This window comes from Neopsephotus bourkii, unplaced genomic scaffold, assembly GCF_033783945.1.
Source record: "Neopsephotus bourkii isolate Nb327-2 ecotype Australia unplaced genomic scaffold, CSIRO-AGI_Nbou_v1 NB_873, whole genome shotgun sequence".
Lineage (NCBI taxonomy): Eukaryota > Metazoa > Chordata > Aves > Psittaciformes > Psittacidae > Neopsephotus > Neopsephotus bourkii.
Window position 1 is genome coordinate 2,337,603 of NW_026901367.1, and position 22,799 is coordinate 2,360,401.

Genomic DNA, 22,799 nt, shown 5'->3' on the forward strand with positions numbered 1-22,799 from the left:
TCTTTTTGCGTGTCCGTTTTATGTATGTGAAAAGTGTAGGTGTTCAGCTGTTGGTATAATTGTGTAGGTAGGTAATCCAGATCATTTCAGTTCCTGTATTTAGTTTCCTTCCTTCTCTATTTCAAGTAAGTAAAATATGTTGAAATGAGCATTAGTGAAAATACTGCCCATCAAACGGAGAAATCCCCCCTTGAAATCAGTGGGGAAAGGGAATTGGAAAGAGGAGAAAGGTTTTCTCTTTTTTTCTGTGAAAAGTGGTGGTTTCTGGTTTGCCAGAGCCTTGCTGCTCTTCCATGGTGTCTTCAAAGGCAGCTGCAGCAAGAAGGCTGGGAAAAATCTTGCAAGGAAGGAGCAAGAGGTCTTGGTGTTATGTGTATTTATGCAAACCACCTCCTTTTGGTCAGATCTAGCTGTGGGTGATCCTAGAAATGCAGAGATAATTTGGCTTTAAATTGAGGAACAGCTAAGTAGAATAAAATACTCCAGCAGTACTTAAATCCCACGTATCTTGTGTCAATGTGTGAAGTGTGTTCCATGTAAGTGTATTGTATTAAGTGATCTGATTTTTAGTTCTCAAGTAGTCAGTTCTCCCACTGGCAGTGACCACCCCCCGAGTCCTGTGCCCAGCTCTGGGGCAGCAGCACAAGAGGGACGTGGAGCTGTTGGAGTGAGGCCAGAGGAGGCCATGGAGATGCTGTGAGGGCTGGAGCAGCTCTGCTCTGGAGCCAGGCTGAGAGAGCTGGGCTGGGGCAGCCTGGAGAAGAGAAGGCTCCTGAAGGGGAGACCTTAGAGCAGCTCCAGTGCCTAAAGGGGCTGCAGGAAAGCTGGAGAGGGGCTTGGGACAAGGGCCTGTAGGGACAGGCCAAGGGGAATGGCTTGAACCTGCCAGAACAGGGGAGACTGAGCTGAACTCTTAGGCAGAAGCTCTTCCCTGTGAGGGTGCTGAGGCGCTGGCACAGGGTGCCCAGAGAAGCTGTGGCTGCCCCATCCCTGGCAGTGCTCAAGGCCAGGTTGGACACAGGGGCTTGGAGCAAGCTGCTCCAGTGGAAGGGGTTGGAGCTGGATGAGCTTCAAGATCCCTTCCATCACAAACCAGTTTAGGACTCTGTGATTTTTGAGGAGTCCTTCAGAGCTGTGTGCTGCTCTGTGTACCACATCAACAGTGTGAGATTTGACATTCTTCATGATACCAGAGCGAGCCTTGATGCACCATGAGTGTGTGTTTGGCTACAAATCAGTCCAAGCTCTACAAAATGAAAACAGTGAACAGGCTTCTCTAAAAGTTGTTTTATAGGGGTTTGTATCTTACATGCTTTGTCCAACTGCTACTTGGAGGACAAAGTATAGTAATGTTTCTTATGAATTGCTAAGAGTAGTTGGAACAGTAATGAAAAGGAATGTGTGCTTCCTTGGTGAGTGGTGATTTATAGTGTGTGGCATGTGAAATGCTGCACTAGAACCTTCTATAGGTTTTTTGGTGCAGAATGTGTTTTAAGACTTCGAATGTATTTTAAGACTTTGAATGTATTTTTTTCAAGCTGAAATTAGCAAGCACTTCTTCCAGAGTTAGTCCAAATGGATCTGCACCCTCTTAAGATAGTATCAGCGACAGCAGTGGGAGACACCACCAGCAAAGCTCAGTGTCTAAATCAGTTTTGCACCCTTACTGGAAGTGCTCAGATTTGGACTTTACTTGATTATTATTATTAGTTTCTGGATTGTGGATTCCGAAAGTGCCCCTGCCAACAGGGATTGGGTACAATAAGGCTGCTTGTGAGAGCTGTTGTGTGGTTGGTTTTTTATTAAAAGAAATAAATACATGGGGATATGGAAGTACAAAATTTTTAACGGCTGGTAGAGTTCGAGCTGGGGTGAAAGACTGTGATCTTTGTTTTTGTGGTATCTGGTGCGAGCATGAAGTTATGGTATGAGTTGAATCTTAGAAGACTGTAAGCTTTATTTGGTCATTGCTTTTCTTCCTGTGGTTAGTTTCAGTTGTTCATCTCCCTTTGCATAAGCTTTCATCCTCTTATTTGTTGTGCTTGTGAACCAGGTTTTAGTTTTGTGTCATTAAACACCAAGTCACACAGAGTCTGTCTCAGGTCTGGGGTATAATGGAAATGTTTGAATGTATTGCTGACTCACTGGGTGTTTTGGTTGCAGGTATATCCGATTATATGGGAGAAAGTTTAGCAGAGAAGATCATGTGCTTTTCATCAAACTGTTGTACGAGTTGGTAACAATCCCAAGGCTGGAGATCAGCATGATGCAGGGATTTGCACGCCTCTTGATAAACCTGCTCAAGTGAGTATGGGTTTCTGCTGACTGTGGAAAGTAGTTGATTACTTGAGTTGCTCAATATACTGTAATCGTGGAATCCTAGAATGGTTTAGGTTGGAAGGGACCTTAAAGCTCATCCAGTTCCAACCCCCTGCCACAGGCAGGGACACCTTCCACTAGAGCAGCTTGCTCCAAGCCCCATCCAACCTGGCCTTAATGTAATAGTATGTTCTATTACATGTTACTTCACGTGGTCATCCACTGTACAGATGATATTGGTTAAAAGGAGTTCTCATGATGCAGACACCTTTCACACTCCCAAGCTTTAGGAGTGGAATTGAAAGAATGTCAGTTTTTTTCCCCCTGTTAGAGAGCCAAGTGTTCAGGTTGAATCTCAAGTAGGGAGAACATAAAGATGTGTCTCACAACATGAGAATGTTTGTTTCACTCAGAGTTATCCTGAAGGTCTTGACAGCTTCTGTGGTTGCAGAAATACTGCAAGTGGCCAGCTGCTTTCTGGCCTGACCTTGCTGAAGCTTGTGCCAAGCACTAAAGCTAAGCATGGTTCAAAGCAGTGACCTGAGACATTGTGATGCACAGTGCGTCCATGTGAATGTTTAAACCTAAAGTGCTTGTTGTTGTTTTGTTTTCTATTAGGAAAAAAGAGCTGCTTTCCAGGGATGATTTGGAATTGCCATGGAGACCACTTTATGAAATGTTAGAAAGGATATTATACTCCAAAACAGAAAACCTTGGATTGAATTGGTTTCCCAAGTAAGTTTGCATTTTAAACCATTTGATAAGCTATAAGTACCTGTAATGCGTTCAAGTACTTTGTAATTTGCTTTTAATAGTTGGAATTTGATACACAGTAAATATTTTGATTCTATTTTCATGAAGTGTATTTCAGTAATATTGTGCGAGACTGAACTAAATCCTGTCTATCCTGCCAGTGAACTGGTTGTGATGATGTTTCTCTCTTCATTAATGTGATTGAGTTAATTTCTAAATATGGGGTCTTCATCAACATATTTTAGGATGATATCTCACAGTCTAACAGATTAGATGTTGTTTTGTTTTTTTTAATGTTATTGTGGTTTAACCCCAGTTGCAGCTGAGCCCCACACAGCTGCTCCTTCACTGCCTCCTGAGGAGGTGGGGAGAGAATCAGAAGGGTAAAAGTGAGAAAACTCATGGGTTGAGATAAAGCAAATTGAAGAGGGAAAGCAAAAGCCACACACACAAGCAAAGCAAAACAAGGAATCCATCATTCACCACTTCCTATGGTCAGGCAGGTATTCAGCCATCCCCAGGAAAGCGTCACGATGACTTGGGAAGACAAATGCCATCACTCTGAATGTGCCCCCACTACCTTCTTCCCCCATCTTTATATTCTGAGCATGACATCCTATGGTCTGGAACATCCCTTGGGTCAGTTGGGATCAGTTGTCCTGGCTGTGTCCTGTCTCAACTCCTTGTGCACCACCAGCTCCTGTGGGGTGAAGCAGAAAAGGCCTTAGCTCTGTGTAAGCACTGCTTAGTGATAAGAAAAGCATCCCTGGGTTATCAGCACTGCTTTCAGCAGGAATCCACAACATGCCAGCTATTATGGAGAAAATTAACTCTATCCCAGCCAAAGAGAGCACAAATAGTCAAGTTAAATTCTGCTCTTCCGGTTCATAACACAATAGGAGTTTTGGAGAAAGATAAGTGGTACTGTTCTTGGAATATATGTGCTGTAATCATTGCTAGTACCTGGAATCTAGGTGTGAGTCTGTGCACACAGAAAGGAAAGTGAAGTACTTTTTACAGAAAATACATACACAGATTTTCAAAGTGATGGTATGGATGAATAATTTTTTTCCCAGTTAAGGATGTTACAAATGTTTGACTGATTTTAAAATGAAAACTTGTTTCTGTTCTTTCTTCGTGCTGCCGATCCCTCCCCATCTGTCAAACTCTCCAGATTTCCTAATAATTCCAATTAGAGAAGGTCCTGCTCTATACGTTCCAGATTATAAAAGATATTACATGGAGAGCTCATGATGCTTGTTTGAATAGAAACTTCATGTAAAGAAATGAAGGTGAAAATACTTGCTTTAAAAATCATCCCTTTCTGCCCAGGGATGTTGAAGTGCCACCACTGATCCCTTCTGCTGAGTGGAAGGTCCTCTTGCTGATCAGTGACACAAACAAAATACGTGTTGTAGCCTTGTATCTTGTTACTAGAGCATTTCATGCTAATTTTCTCTGATGGCTACATAGTTGGAAGAATCATTCTGCTCAATTACACTATTTTGCTCACTGTAGATACTACTTGTAAGTGAAAATCCAGAAGAGCAGAACCTTTTGTAGTTGGTTCCTTCTAGGCATGTGCTAGCACCTTGGGAAGCTGCTTACTTTGCTCTGTGGGGCTGTGGTCCAGTGTGTGATGCTGGTGTAGTGGGAAGGGGGCTTTTCCAGGAGGGGAAAGGAGGTTAATCTGGGAGGAAGGTATTGGTTGTGGTGGTCCATCTGCAATACGCAGCTTCTATTAACTGCATAGATAGCACACACTCTACCTGAATATGCAGTGCGATTTCTTCTCATACGGTGCTTATCCTTTTTAACATCAATTCTGAGGGATATCTTTTTGGTGCAAATCAAGTGAGACTTCTACAAGCTGATTGATTAGATTTAGAGCTGTTAAATTAAGACCTGTTTTAATTTTATCTTATTTTTGTGTTTTGTTTTGTTTTTTACATTCAGTTCATATCGACCAGGCTTGTCTTCACCTAAAACATTTGTGCTTAATGTATTACATAGGTGGTAAGAAAGACTTTTTGTTCTGTTCAGCTCTGGCCGATGTGTCATCTTGTGCATGTTCTGTTCAATCATAACACTTGCCACACAAGTGTCATTTCCTGCATAAATAATTGTACTGGAAAACCAATGTTAACATGACACCACTGTTTATGAGAATGTCGCACTGTATGTCAACCTTTCTAATGGGGACCAAGATACAGCGTGTGTCAAGTGGCTGATACAGTGGCTACATCTAACTAATTTAACCAGCATATCTATTCCAAGGGTCAAATGGAAGGGAAAATTGACATTTGAATAATCACTGTGTCTGAATGTGGCCAGAATGAGCTTTGCTGTAGGAGTGCATGTCACAGAGGCAGTGTACCTTACTATTAAAAACGATGAAATCATGGAAAGTGCTTTAGCAGTGAGGTAATAGGGTCTGGAAAATCCACCCGGCAACAGCCTTGTAGCTGTGGAGTGTGAAGCTGAGTTTGTCTATTGGCAGAGCTGACTGTGAATTTTTGCAGCAAAAACCTTATCGGGAGGTTTGGTGGATATATAAGTACAGAACACTGGTAGGAGTGGAGTGCAATTGCTGTTGGTTTGCTTTGTTTGGGGGCTTTTAGGTAGAAGTATTTAGCTGTACTAATCCAATAAGATACTGATATTTGGCTCACAAACTGCAGTTAGAAAGTCACTGAAATCATTAATGAGAGTACAGCTGGTTGCTTTTTCATTGTCTTAATTTAAGCTGTTGTAATGGAGTGTCCACCACAGGGCTAGAATGTGTCCTGGAAACAGTGTTTTACTGCTTTTCGATTATGGAATAGGCAACAGTGTCAGTTTATGTGTTGTTTTATCTGAAACATGAGTCTCCTTGAAAAGGCAGGGAAAACAACCCAGATTTACAAATTAATATGGTCATGGCCTTCCTAAAAGAAGAAAATGAACATCCAGTGCCAAAATGATGAGTGGTGATAGGGGTTAATAGTATTGCTGATGCTTTTTGATATATCCATGTGGCAAGATGATAATAATGATCTAATAATACTTCAGGTAATAAGCAGGAACTAAAAACAAAGTCAATGGCATGAGGCATTTTCCTCTTCAGTTACTAATAGGAGATACCTTCCTATGTATGTGGCTTCATTATCTCCCTGTTACAAAGGTTTTAATACCTTATCCAAGTGGTCAGCATTAAATACCTGACCAGGAGTACAAACCACAGCAGGCTGATGCAATCCTGTGTCATTTATGTATATCCTTGTTTGCTGTTGTGCTCTCTTGTTTCCTGGCTGGTTTAGTGTTGGATTTCAGACACAAGTTTGTGTGTGACAACTGTAGATCTTTGTGAGCACTTCAGCAGTAACAGGTACACAGAAAGTCTAACCAAGAGTGGAGCAGGAGCCACTAAGAGATTTGAGTGGGTTCAAAGTGATAATGAAACCAGTAACCAGCAGTCTCTTCTTCCCAGCTATATTGTCCTGTTCCTTTCTAACTAGTAGTCATCAAATGGGGGTTGTACAAGATGTGTTCTGTACTTAGAATCATAGAATCATAGTATAGTTAGGGTTGGAAAGGGCCTTAGGATCACCCAGTTCCAACCCCCCTGCCATGGGCAGGGACACCTCACACTAAACCATCTCGCCCGAGGCCTCGTCTGACCTAGCCTTGAACACTGCCAGGGATGGAGCATTCACAACTTCCCTGGGCAACCCATTCCAGTGCCTCACTACCTTAACAGGAAAGAATTTCCTCCTTATATCCAATCTAAACTTCCCCTGTTTCAGTTTGAACCCATTACCCCTTGTCCTGTCACTACAGTCCCTGATGAAGAGTCCCTCCCCAGCATCCCTATAGGCCCCCTTCAGATACTGGAAGCTGCTCTGAGGTCTCCATGCAGCTTCTCTTCTCCAGGCTGAACAGCCCCAACTTTCTCAGCCTGGCTCCATACAGGAGGTGCTCCAGTGTGTCTTGGACGGAAGTTTCCTTAAGTACAAAATTACTGCCGTTTGTTTCTTTCTAGCTTCCATTCTAAATTTGTGATCAGACGACAGGCAAGGACATGGGATCATGGAATAGTTAGGGTTGGAAAGGACCTTAAAGCTCATCCAGTTCCAACCCCTGCCATGAGCAGGGACACCTTCCACTAGAGCAGCTTGCTCCCTGCTCCCTCCAACCTGGCCTTGATCACTGCCAGGGATGGACTGTCCCTTCCAATCTTTCTCCTTTGCTCTCTTCCACAAACACATGCTGGGATCTAACTGAAAACTTGTGAATTAGAAACATTTGGTGATCTCTGGCATTGGTGTTCCTTAAAACTCCTCTGTCCTTCACATTGTCCTTAGTCACAGTTTCCTCCAGTGATGTGTGATAGAACAGGGATGGCTTTCTTATTTGGCCACGCAATCATCTTTCGTGTTAATCTTTAATGCTCTTAAGGAATGTGCTGGTTCATGCTCTGTTTATTCCCTCTTGGAACAGCCGTTATCTGTTTCCTAACTCTCAAGAACACTATTCACTTTAACCCAGAATCTTGATGAGCTTCTTGCAGAGTGATCTCATTTCTCTCTAATGAATGGTTGCCCATTCCCCTTCGTATTTTAGAAGCTGTCAATCAGCTCAGACTTTTCCTTCCGGGAGAGGCCATGGATTTACTTGGTCACTGTTCCATAAAACATAAAGAACTTTTCATCTCCTGGAGCACTGCTTGAGCTGAAGTGGTGGTGTGCAGGCTGGGTGGGCTTGTGCTGGCCTGCACTGAGTGTGGAGGTATTGGAGGGAAATGGTGGTTTATCCATTTTATAGTTCTCCTGGCTTGCATGGGATCAGTGTGTTTTGTAGACGACTAAAGGGAGAGTGTGTGCATGCCCAGTACTGCTGTGTCTCAGAATGAATTGACCTAAGCTGATCTTTGGTAGAATTCTAAAGGTGATCCATCTGCATCATCTTTTCCTGATCACAGTAGCAGTCCTGTATGGTAGGTTTTGATGATGAGCTGAAGGATGCAATTTCTCTATTAAAAGTACACAAAGTGTATCTAGAAGATGTAGCAAGTTCTGCCAGAACTTTTCTTGTTCATTCAGGGAATGGTTTTTGGTAAAAGTGCAATAGTCTGGAGCTTGTCTTGCAATAAAGACAAAATGTGAAGAATGTGACAATTTGCCACTTTTATGGTCCCACTGATATATCTCTCTCCTCCCCTCCCTTTTGTTTTTTGAGTGTGTTGTGAGGTTTAATCTTGTTTTAAGTGGTTGATGGCATCCTGTGGCAGTTTGTGTTCAAATGATTTCTCAGACAAGTTTCCTTGCAATGGATGAAAACCCTTTTAAAACCAGCAGTTAGAGGGAAACTAATGAAATAACCAATGACAAACCCCCAAACCAGATTGAAAAGGCAGATATGTGTTTGGAGTATAATAATAGCAGCTTTCTGAAGTCTGTTGCCTTTATCTATCTTGCAAATATTTATGAAGTCCATAAACCCCATTTTCCTGTTTGTGTTTTCAACTTCCCTGAGGAGTTACCTTGCTCTGTTGGTTGTTCATGGGTGAAATGTAGGATATTACTTACAATAAATGATAATAATTCTTCACTTACCACTTAACTGCGTTAAATACAAAAGCAGTGTATGAAAAGTAGGACTGGGAATTTGAGTCATTGTGATTAGTCTGTGTAGAAGGCAGTTAGCTACTGCATGTTCACAGAGGACATCTAATTGCATCAACATTATCTTAATCTCTTGAGGGAGAAATCAGCAAATGGTTGTTTTTCTGCTGTCACTGAAATTAGGTAACACACCATCCCTGATGTTATCTTTCTTGTTTCAGTTCTGTAGAAAGCGTTCTGAAAACACTGGTGAAGAGCTGCAGACCGTAAGTGTGTGTTGTCTGGGGGGGGGTTTAAAGCCTGCATCCTTAATATTACATTAAGAGGGGGCAGAAAATTAGGGTGGATTTTTTGGTTTTAAACTGAAGTCATTCCCTGGCTGATGTCCCAGTTCATTTAAGAAGGTTTTGGTGAAGGGTAGAGACTTTTCAGGTTTACTGCATTATGGATGATCAATACCCCAGGTTTTAGGTTGCTTAAAATGAAAATAGCGACAGGCACGTTCTATGTTATAATATCTAAACAAAGTGTAAGGTCGTTTGGTTTTGCTTTTGAACACCCTTGGTGGAAAATCTGTTAATAGTTAAGCCATATATCACTAGATAAGGCCACCACTGCCTTTGCCCTTCTGTGCTGTTGTGTTCACTGGGAGTGTGTGTGCCTGATCCAGTGCTCTCTGCACTAACTGACTTTGCTCACAGCTTAGGATATAGCAGAGATGCAGAGAAGAGACTTATTTACTACTGGCTGTACAACCTTTTGTAGTTATCATCTGCTTTCATGGAAGTAGTTGCTCCACACACTGATGCTACTCTGTTGAACAGCCCAATAGGAGATGCTGTTCTAAACACACACTGCTAGTGTAAGAAGCATAAGGATAAAACAACACATCTCCCAGATATGTGTGGTTCTGTAGCTAAATAAAACCCCTTATTTCCAGCATTGATTTTTCTGGTAGCTGGTATGAATGTGAAAGTCACTTGAAGCAGAGTGTTAAAAAAGGAAATGTGATATTTGTCTCTTGAGAATTCTGACTTAAGGTTGGGACACTGATGATGGTGCTTCCAGTTGGTCCCACATCAAGTGCAATAGTTATGTTGTATAAACAGTTACATCTGGTGTGCATTTTAAATAGTGCAGTGCTTGGATATTTAGGGGTTTTAAAAGAATTAAATAACCAGCATTCTTCTAATGCTCCTATAAATATTCTTCATACTTTAAGTAATCTTTTTTCCATATTGCATCAAATGTAAATAGTTGTTTGAGTTTTTTTCTGACCAGCCTTCACATTTAAACGGTTTTGCGTTCTACAGAACCTTATCTGGTTGAGCAAGACCAGATCCTTCTGACATTTGTGGTCTTGAATGATGCACGTGGTGTCCTTGCTCTTAACTCTGTGAAGGTTGAGTGGGGTGGAGGACTGCCTGTCTATTGCCCCTGTACTCATGCTCTTCCTGGGAGCTAAGATTTATGACAGATTAGTGAATAGTTTTAAATATGCTTTAACAAGACCCAAACTTTCAAGCCAAGCTTAAGTGGTTTCCTTGCTTTCAGGTATTTTCCAGAAGATGCCACTGCAGAGATGCTGGATGAATGGAGGCCTTTAATGTGTCCTTTTGATGTTACCATGCAAAAGGCTATAACCTACTTTGAGCTATTCCTACCCACAACCCTTCCTCCTGCCCTTCACCAGAAGGGTTTCAAGTAAGTGCAAGCGAGTGTCTGTTGGTGTAGTGTTCTGTTGCAAATGCAACTGATGATCTTTCACAGGGTGGCTTGAACTCAACCAGCAAAATGAATGGTGGCTTTTAAGAGCATTGTTGGAAGGAATTCAAGACGTTCTGTCAGCATTCTTTTGTGAAAGTAACCTGGGGGAATTGTGTAGTGTCTGTTCTCAAAGGAGTTCTCCCTTCTCCAGGGAAGACACGGGGTACACAACAAAGCAAGCTAAATTGAATTAAGTGCACTTTTAATCCTGAAGGAATAGTCTTGCAAGTAAAAATCATTAACCATAGCAGAGCTTTAAGTCCTACCTTTTATTTCATTTGGGCCAGATTCCAACAAGTCCTTCATGTAGGATAAAATACAGCTCTTACTACAAATACGGAACTGGAGGTGGAGGTCTTCAGTTCAGTCAAGGTTTGAAATGTGAGACAAGAGAAGCCTGGAGAAGACTCAGGGGAGACCTTAAAGCAGTCTACCAGTACCTAAATGGGGCCTACAGGAAACCTTGAGAAGGGCTTTTTACAAGGGGATGTAGTGACAGGACAAGGGGGAATGGCTTTAACTTGCCAGAGGGGAGATATAGATTTGATATAAGGAAGCTGTGGCTGCCCCATCCCTGGCAGTGTTCAGGGCCAGGTTGGACACAGGGGCTTGGAGGGGTCCCTGCCCATGGCAGGGGTTGGAGCTGGAGGAACTTTAAGGTCCCTTCAACGCAAACCAGGCTGGGGTTCTATGAGAGCTACAGGAAATGAGTTTCAGAATTAAAGGAGAAACTTTAACAGGGCAGGACAGTATCTGGGTCATATTTAAGGTAGAACTATTGAACTTCAAAGTGCAAGCCAGTGATGTTCAGTGCATATAGAGATTACTTAGGCTGTGAGCTTAAAAGTACATTCGTTGCATGGGGTTACTGAAAACTTCAACAAAGGGGGTAAATATAGTTTATACCTGCAATCTGAGGGACTGGTATGGAGGGTTTGCATCATTGGCTTCAGGTGAATTCAGAATAGACGCTCTTGACACTTGTAACCATTGGTCAGTAAGGACAAATTTTAATTTTAAGGTAGAGGGAAATGAAGTGTGATTTATTTTCAGCTGGTTTACCTTTGTTGAGATGGCAAAGTGTAATGGTGAAACTGATGTAGATAAGGAAACTGCTGGTGAAACACTTGTGTGAAAGGAAGGGTTCAAACAAGAGTGAGAGCAGGGGAGGTAGAAGAAGCAAGCACTGAAACTGAGGTTCAGATTTGCGGGTAGAGGGGATGCAGTGGGAAACAAAGTGACATAAGCCTGTCAGTGCTGATCCTGGTTCATGCTGAATGAGTTGAGGGGCAGGTGAGTTCTTGCAGTCACCTTGCAAAGTGAGAGATAAACCCAGTAAGGGAGCTGCTTTCACAACATTTAACTGTAATCAAAGTAACTTTCTTTGATTCTGCTCTCTTGTAGGCTCTGGTTCGATGAATTTATAGGCCTTTGGGTGTCAGTTCAGAACCTTCCCCAATGGGAAGGGGTAAGTATTTACTTTCTACCTACACTAAAAGAAATGCATTTACATGTTTCTGCCACTTGTTTGCAAGGCACTGAAGTCCAACAGTGGTATAATGGATTGTTGTTTTCCTTCTGCTGTAACTAGCAAAACAAGCAGAGACAGTAACTTCATGATTGTTAGCAAGCAATTACTGGCTGGCTAAATGAGAGTGCGCTTGTGCTTGGGGAGCGGTGTTTAATGGTGAGCTCGGGCAGCTTTTCTTTTCAGCCTTGGGAATGTGGGCATTTTCCAGAGTGCCTGTTAATGCTTATGATGATGCAAGATGCTATTGTGATGCTTCTGTAAGTTAGAATTCTGTGAAGTCCCATTTTTTATATCTTAATGGATCTTTCATGATCCCTAATTTTGAGTAGCAATGCTTTGCCTTGACTGCAGTGAGTTATTGTCATCTTTGTTTTAGATACAGTAAAGAACCTGTATTCCTCTTGCTCAAAAATACCATTGGGCTATTTCTTTCAAGTAAAATAACTTAGCATGTACTTGTCTGTCTTTTACTGTGTGTCTTATAGATGCAAACTTGGAAAAGAAAATCAAGTCTCATTCTTAGCTTAGGTGCTGCTGTTGGAGCTGACCTGTGCCTTGGCTTTAGTGCAGTGAAACTTGGCATATAACCACGTTTTTTCTCATACTGAACATGAACATAAGCTCATGGGCCATCTGTTCCTCCTACTGATCTCCTGCTGATGTACACTTCCCAGTGTCTCTGGAGACACCTGATTTCCAGAACCCCAGTGTCTTTGTGAGAAGGTTTGTGTGTAGGTCTTCCCGGTTTGAGTTTTGTTCCACCACAAAGGAAGGCAGGCAGTCTTTGCTTCAACAGTTGACAAGTATCCAGATTGGAACAGGATGATTGCCAAAGCTCTATTTGAGATTGTCTGTAGACATTGCCTCTTTCTGCTGGCTCTCCAAAACCCCACAGTTCCATTTAGTCTTTCTGACAGGAAGATGACAGCCTGCACTTTAATACCATGATTGGGTTTGTCTCTGTCAAATGGTCTAACAAATAATCATCAACACTCTTTCATAAGCTGTCTCTGATATTTTTTCCCTCTTCCACTGTGTTCTGACAGTTTGCTCACAACAACTTTATTTTTTCCCCCAAAGCTTTCACTTCTTGTTTCCTTTGCTGTCTGCTCTGCATCTTAAGGGCAGGCATGTTCACTGCATCAGGCTTGGATGCAGAAAACGAGACATATGGGTTCTGACTGTGCAATCCAATTTAAGCCTCTATGCTGCAAGCTTTTCCTCAGCTTGTTTTGGCAGAGCTGGACTCGCTGTTTGAAGAGGAGCTATAGAATCAGTTGCCTTTGTGCGTGGTAAGGGATTTTTTTTCAGTGGGTATTTCCTGTATCAAAAAGGTAGATAATCTAAGGTAGATAATTTAAATGGAACACTTGTCTTCAGGCTGTGTCAGATGTGCCTGTCCTGAACTGAATTTGTGGGTTTTCCAAAGCTATCATGTCCTTCGGACTGAGAGGTGAACCGTTCTTCTGTGGATATCTGTCTCTGAACAAGGCAGGATTGCTTAAGGCAGTTCCTTTTGGCTTTGCTGTGGCTTCAGGGTACTGATAGAAGCATCAAGGCTCTTGGAGACCTAAGAGGTATTTCCCTATTTGGACAAGCTCATAAAAGGAGTGTTGGTGGATTGTGGTTCCTCACAATCAGGATATGGGAGTCAGACTTTATCTCTTATTTGTTCAGTCCTGATAACTCTTTCCTGAAGACATATTTCAGTTTCCTTCTGGACTCATGAAGCTGTCCTCTGGCAGTGGAGTATCTAATTCCTCACAGTCACATACTGCTGTCCCCTCTGACAGCTAGGGTGTGACCTTTACAAGCCACAGATGTGCTTAAACCAAAGCTTACAGATGTGACAGCCATCAGCACAGGCAAGCTTGCTTTAAGTAGGATGGATCCTGCAGAAGCAAACAGTGTTGGTTGAATTTTCTTCTCTTGTCTATATATAGATGCTGTTTTAGGCCAATGTCCACACTGAGCTCACATGAGTGTGCTCTAGTAATGAGGAAGCACCATGACATGAATTGGCAATCATATGTTCTTGCTAAGCTGCTCCAGCTCAGGGTTACCCTGGAAGGCTCAAAAGGGGGAAGGATGTTTCTTAGCAAAAGCTTAACTCTTTCACAGTGTATAGCTCAGGCTTGTCTGTTGTTCATCTACTGTTCTTTAGAGTTCCTCTAGCAATAAATGGTTGAGAGTTTAAATGGTAGTGAATGCATTCTGCCTTTCACGTTAATTCACAGAGCATGGGGAAAGGGAAAGTGTGAGTGTACCTTGTAGAAGTACTATTAATATGTCTTTGCATTTAAAAAGGTATATATCTTTTGTATATATATATATATATATTGAAGAGGAAGGGGTATATGTTCTGGCAGGCTGCTTCTGCCAGAACTGAGATCACAATTACCTGTTTTGTAAGGGCTCAGATGTGTGATGAGTTGGACTCCTGAAGACAGGAATCCCGATGCATTGTGGAAGATGTCATTGGTGGCTCCTGATGAAGTGAAATCTGCCTTTACAAGCACTGTAGTGCCATGAGTAGCTTTTCTCTTGCACCTGTAAAGTAGATTGAGGGCTGTGTGCATCTTTTATCATGATTCTAATAAATATTTCTTTTGTGGTTGTTTTCAGCATCTAGTAAATCTGTTTGCTCGCTTGGCCACTGACAACATTGGATACATAGACTGGGATCCGTATGTACCAAAGGTAATAGTCCTCATTTTATGGAATTATCTTGTTTGCTTTAAGTCTCTGATGTTCCTGCGCTAAGAAGCATTCATCTTCCCTATGTGGATCTTACATTGCAGTGGGCCATTCTTTCAAATTAAGTACATTCATTTGAAGACCTAAGTTCAAGATGGGAAGATCTGAGCATCCTTTTGTACCAGGCAGCACTGGAAGTTGCTGCTGTTATCACCTGACTCAAAACCAAACTGAAGCAACAGCATATCTTACTGTGCAAGTGCTATCTGATTGTATAACTAATACGTAGTTACTGTGGAAAAGGCTCTTAGTGGTATTCCTTGATAAATAGTCTGTGTGACCTTTTGAATCTTTCAGCTTTTTCTAAGATTTACAGCATTTATGTTGTTTAAACCCCCAAACACCTTTTGATTAGAAAACCTATGCCAGTTCTGTGGTATAAATTCATAAAATAAATCATTCAAAAAGTAATAAATCCATCAAGTAATTTATGCCAACGTGATTGTTTGTCTTTTCAGATTTTCACCAGAATTCTGAGGAGTTTAAATCTTCCAGTGGGAAGCAACCAAGTTGTTGTTCCAAGATTCCTGACAAATGCTTACGATGTAGGGCATGCAGTCATGTGGATCACAGCCATGATGGTTAGTAGCCTTTTCATGAAGGGAAATAAAACCTAATGCAGAGCTTTGAGCAAGTATGTGTTTAACATGAGTGTTTGTTCTGTTTAGCTGATGGAAGTGGCTGTGCCATTCTGGAAATGAATGTTATCTGCATTCCAAGTGTGTATCCACAGCTGCCAGTGCTACTGGCAGCTGAAGGATTGAATCACTCTTTTAGGGGTGAATCTCATCTGATGTGATGGGGAGAAATTGCTCCTTAGTGCTGAGCTGAGGGTGGGGAAGGGAGGGGATTTGCTGCTGTGATTTGATGCTTTGTGGGGTATGACTGGGGTGAGAGTGCTCACTTGTACCTTATACTTACTGTGTTAACTGCTCATTTAACTTATTCCATGTAATAAAATACTGTGGTTTATTTGTTACAGGGTGGACCAAGTAAACTAGTGCAAAAGCACCTGTCTGGCTTGTTCAATAGCATTGCCTCTTTCTACCATCCTTCAAATAATGGGCGCTGGCTGGTGAGTTCTTTGCATGTCAAGACAATAACTTTGGCTGTAATTTTGACAGTCAAACCTGTCACTTCAAACATGTTGATAGATGCATTATGTGCTCCAGCAGCCAGATTGTCTGTTGGTTGGATATATATTGAGACTTTTCATTTCCAAGATGTGATTGTACTGTCATTCAAATCATACTTTTGCTTGATGGCAGAACCACAGCAAATGCAGGTATTCTTCAAATGTCTAACCCAAATGCGGTTCAGAAGCCTAAACTAGACATCTAATTCATAGATAGCTGGGAAAAAGAGGCCAGCACATTAAAGAAGGGTGATACACAGCATCAGTGTGACTTGTGTGACATAGCTTTTGTATTATTGACCTGCTGTCTCCAAGTTAGCAAAATCTAAACAAGGAAAAAAGAGTTTCAGTGTATATCCGGTTTGGTGAAGTGTAGCTCTCTGATGGTGCAGCTAGCAGAGCATTCTGCTAGTAAGAATCTCCCTCTGATAGCTGGTGGAAAGTACAGATTAAAATAGCAGGGCTGGCCAAAGCAGTGCCAGAGGAGCTGGCTTGTTCTAGAATACCTTACTTGTTTACATGTGAATATGCAGAGAATGCTGTCAGAGATGTCCCAAAACTGTTGGTAAGTAATCTTAATTCTTGACTAAACCTTTGTAGGTATTTTTCATGATCTTTTAAATCATAAGGCATGGTGCTGGCAGTGTAATTCCTGATATTTTGGGAACTGAAGTTTAATGACAAGCTGCAAACACTGTGTTTTAGAGCTCTTCAGAGTTTCCTTTTGCTCAGTCATGTAATTTCAGGATATTGGCTTTACTATTTCTGTTGTACATTCAGCAGCTCAGACTCTGCTACTGCCAACTAACTGAACAGCATTTCTTGTGTATTCAACAGAACAAACTGATGAAACTGCTTCAGAGGTTACCCAGTGGTGTTGTGAGGAGGCTGCATCGTGAGCGCTACAAGAAGATGACGTGGTTAACTCCTGTGCCGGAGAGTCACAAACTTACTGACCAGGATGTTACAGACTTTGTAGAATGCATTATTCAACCTGTTCTCCTGGCTATGTTTAGTAAGACTGGAAGCCTGGAGGCTGCCCAAGCCCTGCAGAACCTTGCATTGATGCGTCCTGAATTAGTAATTCCGCCGGTACTGGAGAAGTAAGTTCTGCAGAAACATTACAACTTCCCTGTTCCCTTCCCAATAGATAAATACACAAAGCAGTTGTATTAAATGATAAGCAGTTTCCTTGCTGCAGTGAATGCACCCCTGAGCTATCACCTGAGTCAGGACAGGGAGTGAGGGAGGACTTTGGTTTCAATTGTAATATATTTGGTTTGTGTGTTTTGAGGCACCTGGCACATGGAATAGTTCTGGGAGCTGGTCATGGCTTGCGCAGTATGGGGCTGTCCTCAGGTGGTTTGCAGTTCTGGTAGCACTGTGAGTGGATCAATTAAAGAACCAACTGTGCCCCCTTTATTCATGAGCCACCTTGTACTTCCTCACGAGCTTTCAGCTGGGACAAGTATGAATGATGTTTATGTAGTTTGTATTTATGCAGTAATAAGGGTAAGTTTCATATTTCTGGCTTGCATCAGGGTATGCTGCAGTTACAGATTGTTTAAAATGACTGTCACTGCTTCTGTATTCATAAGCACATTGCTAAAGTACATGCCGTATGAAGTACTTAGTTTGTACTATTACTAATGCCTTGGTGCCTGGAATTCCAAGAGAAGAATGTAACTCCTTCCTGCCCCAGGGGAAAGCTTTCTTCCTAGTCCCTATCCATGTTCTTCCTCCTATGCAGTCTCTTGTACTTTAATACCTCATGTTGTAAAAACAGTGGAGAAATGAGTTTGTCTTGAAGAGCCCTTTCGTCTCAGCTGGTGGTAAAACCTTGCTGAACCTGCTCTTACATGGACACATTTGCAGCGCAACAGTTCTAAGGAGGACAGGAGTGGATGCATGTGTTGGGCATGACTGTCACAGTTTCTGTTTTGAGAGCAGAGTGAACCTCTGCTCGAGTTCAAACTATCACGGGGATGTTTGCCTTGGCTGCAGCTCCCAGTTGGTTTTGTTGAATAGTTGTAGATCCTTTGGATGATGTAGGGCAGGGATAGCACTGTTACTCCTGTTTGAACTGCAGGTTGTGGATAACAGTAGGAAGACTTACGCCATTTGCTAAAAAGTAGTGTAAAAAAACCCTAAAAGGTTAAAAACCCACAGTACTTTAACAGGTTTCTATTAGAAAAGGCATGGACTTTAATGTAACATCAAGCAATATATCCCTTTAGATGTCATCAAGGAGGTTTTCATGCTTACCACGAGAACCTTACACTGAGCTTGAAGTTCAAACACTAAAATCATCATAGCTTTGAAGCGTGTGCTGTTATCAATTCCTATGCTGCAACTGCTAGCAGATTCTTTAATCCTGAATTTGTCAAAGGAAAGGATCATTTTCTATCAGAGCAATATTGAGTCCATTGGAAAAAGATCAGAAAAAAATAGGGAACCATAGGCGAGCTTTTATTTTTCTTCAGAAGCTTTGTCCCTTTTCCATAGAAAATAACACTTGTGATGCACTTTTCTTTGAAGACTTTAGAAACATTGCTGTTGCTAAAATAACTGCTCTTAAACTTCACAGGACATACCCTGCGCTCGAGACGCTGACAGAACCTCATCAGCTCACAGCCACGTTGAGCTGTGTGATCGGGGTGGCTCGCAGCCTGGTGTCTGGAGGGAAGTGGTTTCCTGAAGGTCCAACACACCTTCTACCTCTACTAATGAGAGCATTGCCGGGGGTAGATCCAAATGACTTCAGCAAGTGTATGGTGAGTGTGTAAACCCCACCTTTTTATGGGATAGTTAGCCAATAGTTCACTCTGAGAGCTGTTTTAGATTCATATCAATAAGTAACTCTTGTTCCTTAGCCTGATTTTGTTTCTGCACAGTCTTATTTATAGTAAGTTAATATCACAAACCCCTAACTTCTAATAATGTTTTTGTCTTGCTGGGCAATGCAGAGTGAATCTTTAACACCAGATTTTAATGAGCATTGTACTGGCTTTCTGGGCAGCACTAAAAACCAAGATAAAACAGATGTTCCAGAGGTCCTAGCAAATATTCCTGGTCTTTTAAGATCAATAGGAAGACCTTCATTACCAGGTTTTCAATTAATTAGGTTCTAAAAGCCCACATCTTCAATGGGCTTTAAATATACTGTTCAAACAGTGTAAAACAATAGGGGTTTCGTAACTTGAAAGTTCAGCACAAAGTATTACCTAGGGAATAGTAATAATAATACTAATTGCTTAGAAAATACTTGAGGGGGTTTTGCTGGGAGTTTTATACAAGAACTCGGAAAGAATTATTGAAGTTTTGGGGTGGAAGAATTAGGCTCTGGATATTTCTTTTTTAATGTAATGATTTACTTTAGCTCCCATACCTTAACTGCAAGAGCTTTTCAATGTGAATACAGTCACACTTACTAAAGAGCTGTTTGCAACTCTCAACAGATTACATTCCAGTTCATTGCAACATTTTCTACTTTGGTGCCTTTAGTAGATTGTTCATCTGTATTGCAAGAAAGAGATGATCTGTCAGAGGTAAGTGCTGTGCAGTTATAAAACCAAAACTATAACCTAGCCTTTAATTGAATTTCTAGTAATGCAATGATCTCTTCAGGACTGTAACAGATTTGCAACTCTCTCCTGTATATGTAAAACTAAGTTAAATGAAAATAAAATGCAACAAAACCCCAAACATGTAGCTCATGTTTGCTTCAGATCAGTGTGGTAGAGTGGACATTGGCATGCATATTGGCCGTGTATTGTTAGCACTGCTGCTTAGTCATAGGGTGTTTAAGGATAATGTTAAATTCAAACAGTTTAGTATCAATATGTAGCATAATTAAACTCTGAGCTTGCCCTGCTTTGAGTAGGAGGTTGGACCACATGATCTCCAGAGGTCCATTGCCATCTGCATTTTTTGATTTAATAAAATAGCACCTTTGATACCATTAAATTTTTGAAACTTCTTGTAACCATAAAACATTATGGCAGTGAAGGTAGTGAAGCTGCATCTGCTGTACTACAAACGAGGCAACAGCAGTGTCCAGTATGGTACTTGAAACTGCCCTGTTAGAATCATAGAATAGTTAGGGTTGGAAAGGACCTTAAGATCATCCAGTTCCAACCCCCCTGCCATGGGCAGGGACACCTCACACTAAACCATGGAACCCAAGGCTCTGTCCAACCTGGCCTTGAGCACTGCCAGGGATGGAGCATTCACAACTTCCCTGGGCAGCCCATTCCAGTGCCTCAGCACCCTCACAGGAAAGAACTTCTTCCTTATATCCAATCTAAACTTCCTCTGTTTCAGTTTGAACCCATTACCCCTTGTCCTGTCACTACAGTCCCTGATGAAGGGTCCCTCCCCAGCATCCCTATAGGCCCCATTTAGATACTGGAAGCTGCTCTGAGGTCTCCACGCAGCTTCTCTTCTCCAGGCTGAACAGCCCCAACTTTCTCAGCCTAATTAATGACCCTGTTAAATGTCTTATCCACTGCTAGAAGACTCCTCTGCTAGCTCAGAGAACAGATAATAGCTACAGATAACCCAGATCCTGAGCTCTCAGCCACTGCAAGAAGGTTCATTTTATTGCCCCAGAGCAGCAGCACTCAGAAATGGAGTTTACATGCTGAATGCTCAGTGTAAATATGGCAGCAGAGCCAAGTCTGTCACCAGAGCTGGCGCTCACTGACCTCCTGCTGGAAAGGCAGATCAGTAGGAAAGCCAAAGGTTGTATCCATGGAGGCAGACCCATCTCACCCTGAGAGGTCGCTTGGCTGGACATCAAGGCCTGGAAATTGGACAGGGCAGCAGAAAGAAAGTGTGCTTGTTTTGTGTAGTGTACTTGAGACTATACAAACTTCAACAGGAAGTGCACTGTAGTCTGTCACAAAAATGGGAAGTGTTTTTGAAGTAGTTAATATAGGAAATAAACTTTCTATTATGTTTTCGTAAGAAAAGCCAACCTTTTGTGCTGTATTTTGTGTTGGAAAATGCAGGTGGAAAGAGAATTGTGCTCTGCAACTGCTGAATTTGAGGACTTCGTACTGCAGTTTATGGATAGGTAAGAAGCTATGAGTAGGTGAAAGCTTGGTGGGAAGAACTTAAAACTTTCAAGTTCTACTTACTAACGTTGTACTTACTGTATTGGTGTAGGTGTTTTGGACTTATAGAGAGCAGCACACTAGAACAAACCAGAGAGGAGACTGAAACTGAGAAAATGACTCACCTGGAGAGTCTGGTGGAATTGGGGCTCTCTTCTACTTTCAGTACAATCCTTACTCAGTGTTCAAAGGACATATTTAAGGTATGTACAACATGGGCTTTCCATCTAACTTTGAGGCTTAATCCTTCCTTCCTTGTCCTGTTGTGACCTTTCATGTTTAACCAAGGAAGGGGCTGGAGGGAGCAGTTTAGGACTTCATGTCAATGTGTTTTATAATTATATACACATCTGTACAAACCTGCTTTCATTTTCTCTCCCTACCACTTCTTCAGCTGGGCAAAGGAGCTTTTCCAAGGAGCTGTGTGGCTAATGGGATCAGAAAAATGATCTCAATTAAAATAACTCTGAGGGAGGGGGTAGAGAAACCAAGTTCTTGCCTTGCAGGTTGGGTTAACCCATCTGAACCTTTTGTGTTACATGCATATATTTGGAGATGCTTTTGTGGTTCTATACCTTTTGAACCATTGCACTGGACGCTTTGGTATGGTTTTTGTCTGGAATCTTTTGGTTTCTGTAAGTTTTAAATTAATTCCTCATTGTAGTGATAGGACAAGGGGTAACGGGTTAAAGCTTAAACAGGGGAAGTTTAGATTGGATATAAGGAGGAAATTCTTTCCTGTTAAGGTGGTGAGGCACTGGAATGGGTTGCCCAGGGAGGTTGTGAATGCTCCATCCCTGGCAGTGTTCAAGGCCAGGTTGGACGAGGCCTTGGATGATATGGTTTAGTGTGAGGTGTCCCTGCCCATGGCAGAATGGTTGGAATTTGATGATCTTAAGGTCCTTTCCAACCCTAACTATTCTATGATTCTATCTGATTTGTATTTTTACTGATTGTCCATTATTGAAGCAATCAAATGCTATCTACACTGTGTATAATTCACACCCCTGCAAGATACTGGATGGTAATAAGCTACTTTAAAACATGCTGGCTACTTAGTTGATAGTTAATTCGTTGTTTCTTTGTTAAGTAAGGGATGTCTTGCCTTTGAAATAGCATCATTTTCCTTTCAGGGGAATGCAGCTTTTTCAGGGAAAATACTCTTTTTCTGTGTAGCTTTTTAAAAGCACCCCAAGCTCACATTAGTCAACAGGATTTCTTTGACCTCCTGTCTTCCAAAGTGAACGTGTGCCAAGTGTCTCCAATTTCCAGTTAAAGCACTGTGTGTCTTGTTTACAACCTGTTGCAGGAGGGGAATACAGATCTTCCTGTTCTTCAGTTACTTTGAGGATACTGAGCGCTGTCATGTATTTTCCTGTTACTGTGTTACTGTAACTGAGTGTTGCAACAAGTAAGAAGAAAAAAAAAGGGACAATCTGCAAACTGAAACTGTTTTGACAAGCTCTTGTCACTGCTACTTCTGTAGCAGCCTTTACTCGTGTACTCAGGGCGGTAGTTGTGCAATTAGACATAGGTGTTGAGTACTGATGTACAGCCTGGTCTGTTGGAAGGTGTCCCTGATGAGCGTTAAGGTCCTTTCCAGCACAAACCTTTATGTGATTCTATGGTGACACTTGGAATCTTTTCCTGAGCAGTTACTATTCACATCAGTTTTAAATCCATTCTATAGTACTGTCAGCTTTAATCGTGATGGTAGTTACATTTTACTCAGCTTTAGGCGTTCTACAGAGCTGCTTTTCTGTCTGTTCTGATTCAGTGTGAATCATGATTGCAGTCTTCTAAGAGAATACTATGTA

General features: G+C 41.8%; 1 protein-coding gene across 3 annotated transcripts in view; it reads left to right on the plus strand.

The window, feature by feature from the left end:
- Positions 1-22,799, plus strand: part of PSME4 (proteasome activator subunit 4) — a 60,521-nt gene that overhangs the window by 5,625 nt on the left and 32,097 nt on the right. For 2 of the 3 annotated variants that reach the window (XM_061356869.1, XM_061356868.1), the window contains exons 2-15: positions 2,164-2,304; positions 2,938-3,054; positions 5,029-5,088; positions 8,897-8,941; positions 10,230-10,379; positions 11,847-11,910; positions 14,599-14,673; positions 15,189-15,311; positions 15,713-15,805; positions 16,703-16,968; positions 18,453-18,639; positions 19,324-19,413; positions 20,878-20,942; positions 21,035-21,185. In XM_061356869.1, the coding sequence (XP_061212853.1) occupies positions 2,164-2,304; positions 2,938-3,054; positions 5,029-5,088; positions 8,897-8,941; positions 10,230-10,379; positions 11,847-11,910; positions 14,599-14,673; positions 15,189-15,311; positions 15,713-15,805; positions 16,703-16,968; positions 18,453-18,639; positions 19,324-19,413; positions 20,878-20,942; positions 21,035-21,185 (1,627 nt within the window). The remainder of the gene's footprint in view (positions 1-2,163; positions 2,305-2,937; positions 3,055-5,028; positions 5,089-8,896; positions 8,942-10,229; positions 10,380-11,846; positions 11,911-14,598; positions 14,674-15,188; positions 15,312-15,712; positions 15,806-16,702; positions 16,969-18,452; positions 18,640-19,323; positions 19,414-20,877; positions 20,943-21,034; positions 21,186-22,799) is intronic. The other variant, XM_061356870.1, reaches the window with a different exon arrangement.